This window comes from Lipotes vexillifer, unplaced genomic scaffold (assembly GCF_000442215.2).
Source record: "Lipotes vexillifer unplaced genomic scaffold, Lipotes_vexillifer_v1.1 scaffold75, whole genome shotgun sequence".
Taxonomy (NCBI): Eukaryota; Metazoa; Chordata; class Mammalia; order Artiodactyla; family Lipotidae; genus Lipotes; species Lipotes vexillifer.
This window is the reverse complement of record NW_006771517.1, coordinates 478,167-484,873: the sequence shown is the minus strand read 5'-3', so window position 1 is coordinate 484,873 and position 6,707 is coordinate 478,167. Positions and strand designations below refer to the sequence as shown.

The following is a 6,707-nucleotide window of genomic DNA, read 5'->3' as shown; positions in this document are numbered from 1 at the left end:
TCCCTGGCTTCACTGAGCGCCTGGAGATGGAGCTGGAAGCCCAGTGCCGGCGGCATGGTTATGGGGCACGGCAGCCTCGCCTGGTGGCCAAACCCGGGCGTGACACAGCAGTGTGGACAGGCGGCTCCATGGTGGCCTCATTGCGTTCCTTCCAATGCCACTGGATGACCCGGGCCATGTACCAGGAATGTGGCTCCAGGCTGGTGCATGAAGTGTTCAACTGACTCATGTTGGACTGGAGGGGGTGGTGCCACGATGGGGGGTGGGGTGCAGAGGCAGACACCTGGCAGGCTGAGCTGCAGCTCTATCAGAGGCCTTGAGTGCCAGATAAAAGGCTCAGTGATTGGAGCTGTCAGAGTCGTGTGGTGATGGGTCACCCTCTACCCCTTTCTGGGCCAGGAGGAGGTGGTCAGGACCCCTGGGGCCCTTACTTTGACCTGCAGTTTGAATCCCCACTAAGCAGTGCCAGTTCAGAGAATGCCAGTCTAGGGCCCACCCCCAGGGCCCTGTTTCCATGGCAACAAGGAAGGAGATGCCCCCACCTGTGTCCAGGCCACAGACATGGAAGTCATCATAACATACCAACCCCGCATCATATACCATTTGGATTCCCATCCCATGCCAGGCCCCAAGGGGTGACCCTTTGAAAAACTACTAAATCCCATGTGAAAGCAACCAGAAGGGGAAGCCCTGTCCTCAGATGATCATCAACTTGCTGAGAGCCTCAAAGTGAGGTCAGGCACAATCCCAGGCCTGCTCACTGTTCCCTCCTCACCCCCTTAGGTGGAGACATTTCTTAAAAAGAACACAAAGGGAGGGGTGCCTTTTGGTATTTTTAAAATACCATCCAAGGGCCTGGAGCCCGGGCCATGAGCACTGTTTATGCTTGTGCGCACGTGTCCATACACAGACACCAACACATGGGTGCACACATGCCTGCCTACTCACGCATGTCCTTAGGCTGCCCCCCAACCAAGCTCCACACACCAGTACAAGCCTCTGGATGTGTGTGAGCATGCCCTCCCCCACAGCCCATCCCTGCTGGGAGCTGGCCTTCATATCCCACAACAGTTAGGTCTGGTCAATAATAAAAGCAGTAGCAGCAGCAGCTCCAGGTGTGACATGGCTACTGCGTGCCAGGCAGAGGTCTCGGTGCTGGGAATAGAGTAGAGAACAAGACAGACAAAAATCCCTGCCTTCATTCTCATTTAATTGTCACAACAAATGTCTGGAGGTAGGTTCTATTATAATGCCCAGTTTACAGATGGGGAAACTGAGGCCCAGAGAGGTAAAGATGCACAGCCAGAAAGTAGGAGCCGGGATTAGAACCCAGGCCTCTAGCTCCACAGCCCTGAGCCCAGTGGTGGAGGCTGCCACAGCACAGCAGACACCCCGTGCCCTCATTTTGGGCCCCCCACCATCAGCCCCTCCACTCACCAGCTTGGTGGTGTCCATGGCAGTGAGCACTGCACAGTTCAGCGACTCCAGGGCAGCCAGCACAGGCCGATAGACGCCCAGGTGTTCAGAGAAGTAGTCTGAGGGCAGAGGAGGTGCTCAAAGGTTCCCGGACCCCCACGCCCCCATTTACAAGCTGGAATTCCCCAGCAGCCAACCAGGCCTCATACCCTGAGCCCAGCCGATCCTGTTCCATGGGACACCAGCAACAGCCTCTCATCACACCCACCTGCCCAGGGGTCCCGGGAGACAAGAGCTCCCATGGGCCTACTCACCACACAGTTTCTCCGTTTCCAAATTGCTACAGGGAAAAGAGAAGGCGCCCTTCAGACCCGCTGACTTGGGCCTGGTAAACTGGGACTTTGAAGCCAATGTTCCTCTCCTCTTCCTGCCCAGCTCAGGCTGACAAGGAGGCAACTTCTGACTCCACCCCAGGTTAAGTTGCTCAGTGGACAGAGACGGGGAGCACGGGCACTATCAGCCCGCCAAACACTCCCTGAGGGCAAAATTTCAGTCCCACTCTCTGCCTCCAAAGGGGTTTCAGGCCGGGGAGGCAGATATGAACACAGGCCAGAGAGGAGTGGTTAGAGCTGGGAAGGGGGAGCCAGGTCCCAGGTCTGCGGAAATGCAGAGAAGGCATGGAGTATTACTTGGTAGGTCAGGGAGGGCTTCCTGGAGGAGGGGCTGCCGATAGGCCTTGAAGGAGAAGAAATCTGACTGGAGTATCTGGTGGTGGTTAGGTGGTAGCACTGCAGACGAAGGGTCCAGCCCAAGCCTGAGGACATGGGAGGACATGGGAGCCTAGGATTTATTCTAAGGAGACGGAGGGAAGGGGAGTGAGAGGGAGGGATAGCTGTGCATGTGTGTGCACCCATGTGAGGAAGCAGGAGAGAAGGCAAGCAAACTCGCACTAAGGCCTGTAGATGTGGAAGCACCTGCATCCATGGGTGGAAGCAGGTGGGGGCCAGCTGTCCCCAGGCATCCTCTGGTCCCTGCAGGAAGCGGGAGTTGGAAGAGGGGACACCTGTGGGCTGAACCATAGGTGATGACTCAGGCCTGGCTATTTTGGGGTCCCAGCTGGAAGCAGTGTGATGAGCAAGGCTGGAGCCAGGGAGGGGGTAGGTGGGTGGGTAAAGTTGGCACTGAGCCCTGGCACCCCTCTCCCTCTGCCCCCCTCATCCTTCATAAGGAACCAAAGCAGCAGGAGACACAGTGGGGTTGGGACAGCCTGGCCTCACATCTACATGCAGCGTACACATCCCCCTTGAGTACTCACTCAGCGGGATGCCCATCAATACTGCTGAACAGCTCTCGCAGCTCCCTGGGGCTGAGAACCCCATCAGCAAAGTAATTCTGGAATTCTTCAAATGAGAGTTTACCATCATCTGGGCGGGGTGGGTGGACAGAGAGCCGAGTCAGTATCCCTGACCCTGGCTGAACCCCTGCCACAAGATCCAGGCCCACTGAAGGCTTTGCAGCATCTCACAAACACCCAGCCAAGTGGAATGGGATTCTGAGCTTGATGGGAGGCCTGGCCATTGGGGACAAAAGGGCTGGGGCCCCCAGAGGTGCCCACTTAAGGCAACAGAGCCCACTTTGCAGGCACCCAAGGGACAGGGCAGTACACATGTGGCACTGGGTACGGACTCAATGTTTGCCAAATGAAGAAACAAATGAACAACAGCCTGGGTCACAGTCAGATCATGGCAGGGCCAGATGTCACTTGGAGGACTCGGGGCTGGGTCTCTGCCCCACATGCTGGCCAGTGTGGCTCCAGGGTGGAGGGGACCTCCATGCTCTGGACCCAGGCCCTTCACAGAGAAACCACAGGGAGTCAGATAAGATCTTCCTAAGAGTGGAGCCCCTGTAAGTAGCAGCAGGCTGGCTCAGGAGGGAAAGACCTCCCCATCCACAGGGCACATGTAGCAGAGGCCGAGAGCGTTACCTGTGAGGTCTCTAAGCAGATGGGGTGGGGAGAGTGGAGCTGGGGGAGGGTCTGAACTTCCCCAGACAAGAAGCTGTGATCCAAATGAGACCATGTGCCCTGATAAACCGGTTGGAACAAATGGTCTCCACCAATTTGAAGAGACCCAGGGAGAAGGGGCAAGGGGTGGGGACACAATCCTCTCTCAAGGAGGCTGAAACATAAACAGGTCTGAAGCCCCCAGCTGAAAGTGAGGTCAAGGCTGACGGGCTGTCTCAGCTCAGACCCTCCACTGGCCAATCAAGGCACCGTGGGCTGCTCTGAGTCATCTATGCGCAGCAACCTGCCTGCAGGGTCCCCTAATGGCTCCTGCTTTAGCTTTCAAGGTTTTACCAGACCAGAGTCTGAGACTGCCCAGGACCCAGGGCAGGAGGAGCTGATTCCCTGGACCTAGCTTTATCCTGCCCAAGCCCTCCCTGTGTCCAGATGGTTGGTAATGTGGAAAGTTACTGAGCACTCTAAAAATCTAAGATAAAATCCCCCTACAGGGCCTCATCTCCATGACCACACCCTTCCAAGCCCCTCACACAGGGAGCCTGGGACCAAGCATCACATTAGACCTGGGTTCAAGGCCCACCACCTCAGGCAGGCTGCTTTACCTCTCTGGGCCCCTGCTCCTTTGTCTGTGAAATGGGGTGAAGAATTCTCACCTAGCTTGCAGTTGTGAGGACAACATAAGGTCATATACGAGAAGTACCCCCCAGTGTGCCAGGGCACTGCATGAAAATAAGCCCCCACCTCCAGCCTCTGGCTAAGTTACATTTCCTCCACTCTCCATCCTGCCAAACTTGATTCAAAACAACACTTCCTCCGAGAAGGACACCTGGGTTCATTCTCCTGATTTGGGTCCTCTCAAGATTTTTCTCCATTCTAGACTGTGCCCCCAAACCCCCAACCCTCCCCTGAGCCTCCCTGATGTCCGTCACCCATGCCCACACTGTGGGACCCAGGGGAAACCACACTCACCATTCTTGTCTGCTCTGCGGAAAACCTAAAGGACAAAAGGGCATGGATGGGAGCTGTGAGCTGGGAGGCAAGAGGCTCCCACCCAACTCAACAGAGCCCCAGGTGGCTGGCCTGCCCCCTGCGTCTCCCTTCCTCCTGCCCAGCATGGTCCCAGCTCGGCCCTGCAGGAGCTTTTCCAGCAAGGTGAGCACAGGAAGAGCACACAGCGGGCCCCACTGCTTGCTCACTTCTGCAGGCCTGGCCTTATGGGGGGGTGCTCCAAGCCAGCTCTCTGCACCTTCACCTCCCACACCCAGAGTCAGTCCCAAGTTCTGTCTGATGCATCAGCCCTCGAACGGTCCCAGCTTGAGGAAGGTGGGGAGATGGGCCAAGATGCGGCCTGAGTATCCTGGGCACCCATCCCAGACCTGAACCCCAACTCTGCTGTGTGGCTATGGTCTGTCCCAGACTCTGCCCACTCCGGGCTGTGTCTCTGTGAGCTTGTTGAAGATCCTGACATGCAGGTAGTGGCTAGTCCTTTCTTTGTGGGTGACTGTTTTCCCACTAGCACACAGGGGAGCAGCCCAGGGTTAACCCTTCCAGGGCTGGGGCTTCCTATGAGGCCAACTCAGGATGAGGGTCTTGGGCAGGCCTGTGTGCGTGCGTGCGTGTGTGTGTGTGTGTGTGTGTGTGTGTGTACGTGCAAGGGTGGACAGACTGTATTCATGGAGAAGCAGACAGGAAGGGCAACAGAGGCAGCAAGAGCGGAGCAGAGTCAAGACTTGGTCCCTGTCTCCCCTAGGGACCAGAGACTCCCAGGTCACCCAAAGCAGCCCAGCAAATAGGAGACCAGCAGGCCTGGCAAGGAGGGGCAGGCCAAAGCCTGGACATAGAGCCCCTATCAGCTCCAGGTCCTGAATACCTCTTCCCTCTGGCTGTTTTCTTGGGTCACTGAGGCTCAGGGATGAATGTAATCCCTAGCCAGAAGCCTGACTCAGAGAAGGTCTGCCACTGGCTCGGGGTCCACACAGCAGCCCAGCAGCCTGGAGATACATGGGGGTGAGAGTGGGGGAGGGGTACTAAGCTGAGAATGAGGATACCTAGGGCCACACCCTAGTGTGCCCCTGCCTCCATGTGTGATCTCGGACATATCCCTAACCCTTCAGGCCTTGGTTTTTCCATCTGGGAAGTGGGAGGGTCAGGTCCCTTCCAGCCAGGACGACTGTGGCCAAGTGCTGAGTCACTAGGGACAGTGGGGAGGGGGCAGGAGTACAGCCTTTCCCACTGGCAGGGACCTCTGGGAGTGGGGGCATGAGAGGCACAGGACGGACTGAGGGCTGGGGTGAAAGGTGGGGAAGGGGCTCAGGGCAGTGACAGAGGTCGGGCCAGGCTGCTCCACGCTGCTGTCCATAGAGGCTGCAGGGCCACCTGCCAGTCAGGAGAGGGTGTACAGACCACAGAGAATGACTGTGGGCAGCCCTGACCAACTGTGGGATCCTTGGGTTGGATCTAAGGGACTCTGGGTCAGCACCAGGTCAGGAGTCAGGGGACTGCTTCCTCTTCCAGGCCCCCCTGCCTGGGTCAACCTGGACCCGGGCTGCCATAGAGGGGCACTGTGACTGCTCCTGTGATCAAGGGTCGACAGCCCCACCCCCCACGCCCCGGCCAGACACATACATGGGGTGGTTCCGGTTGGGGGGCAGGAGGGACAGTGACACTGAACCAGAGACAAGGAGAGAGAAAGAGAGAAAGAATGAGAGACAGAATGGGACACAAAGGCTGAGAGATAAAGATAAGGGAGACACACGGAAACAGAGACAGCAGGGTCAGAGAGAGATAGTGAGAGAGGCAGAGACCCAGAGGCAGCGGTAGGGTCCCCAACAGACCTGGAGGAAGAGAGACGTACATAGAGACAGGGAAAAGCAGAGTGAGAGAGCCGCAGAGACGGGGGCAGTGAGAGACAGAGTCCAGGGAGACACAGGGAGAGATACGACAGAGACCTGGAGAGACACCGCGAGAGACACCACCCCCAGGGCCACAGCGCCGGCGCCCCCGGCCCGCTCCCCACTCACGTCTTGGAAGAGCGCGTGTCCTGCGGGCCCGGCTGCCGGCGCGGGCGCGGGGCGTCGCGGGGGCTCCGGCGCAGGCGGCCGGATCAGGCACACAGTGAGCAGCCCCGCGCACGCCATGGCGCCGCCACCCGTTCGGCTCCAGCTCTATGCGGCTGTGGGCTCTGGACGCCACCGCCGCGGACTTCGGGGCACAGGAAGGGGGGGGCACCCGCCGATCGGCGCCGGCGCGGAGGCTGAGGGCCCCGCCCCCC

The 6,707-nt window shown here is 58.3% G+C and overlaps 2 protein-coding genes across 2 annotated transcripts in view; one reads left to right on the top strand and one right to left on the bottom strand.

The window, feature by feature from the left end:
* The window catches only part of ACTL10 (actin like 10), a 1,611-nt gene extending 1,387 nt beyond the window's left edge, over positions 1–224 (top strand). Inside the window, exon 2 of the mRNA XM_007446891.1 lies at positions 1–224. Coding sequence (XP_007446953.1) covers positions 1–224 — 224 coding nt within the window.
* NECAB3 (N-terminal EF-hand calcium binding protein 3) overlaps positions 1–6,623 on the bottom strand; it is a 17,936-nt gene extending 11,313 nt beyond the window's left edge. Inside the window, exons 1-5 of the mRNA XM_007446830.1 lie at positions 6,457–6,623; positions 4,406–4,430; positions 2,732–2,840; positions 1,731–1,756; positions 1,438–1,535 (exon numbers count right to left, since the gene is read on the bottom strand). Coding sequence (XP_007446892.1) covers positions 1,438–1,535; positions 1,731–1,756; positions 2,732–2,840; positions 4,406–4,430; positions 6,457–6,573 — 375 coding nt within the window. The 5' untranslated portion in view covers positions 6,574–6,623. The remainder of the gene's footprint in view (positions 1–1,437; positions 1,536–1,730; positions 1,757–2,731; positions 2,841–4,405; positions 4,431–6,456) is intronic.
* Positions 6,624–6,707: the final 84 nt, after the last annotated feature.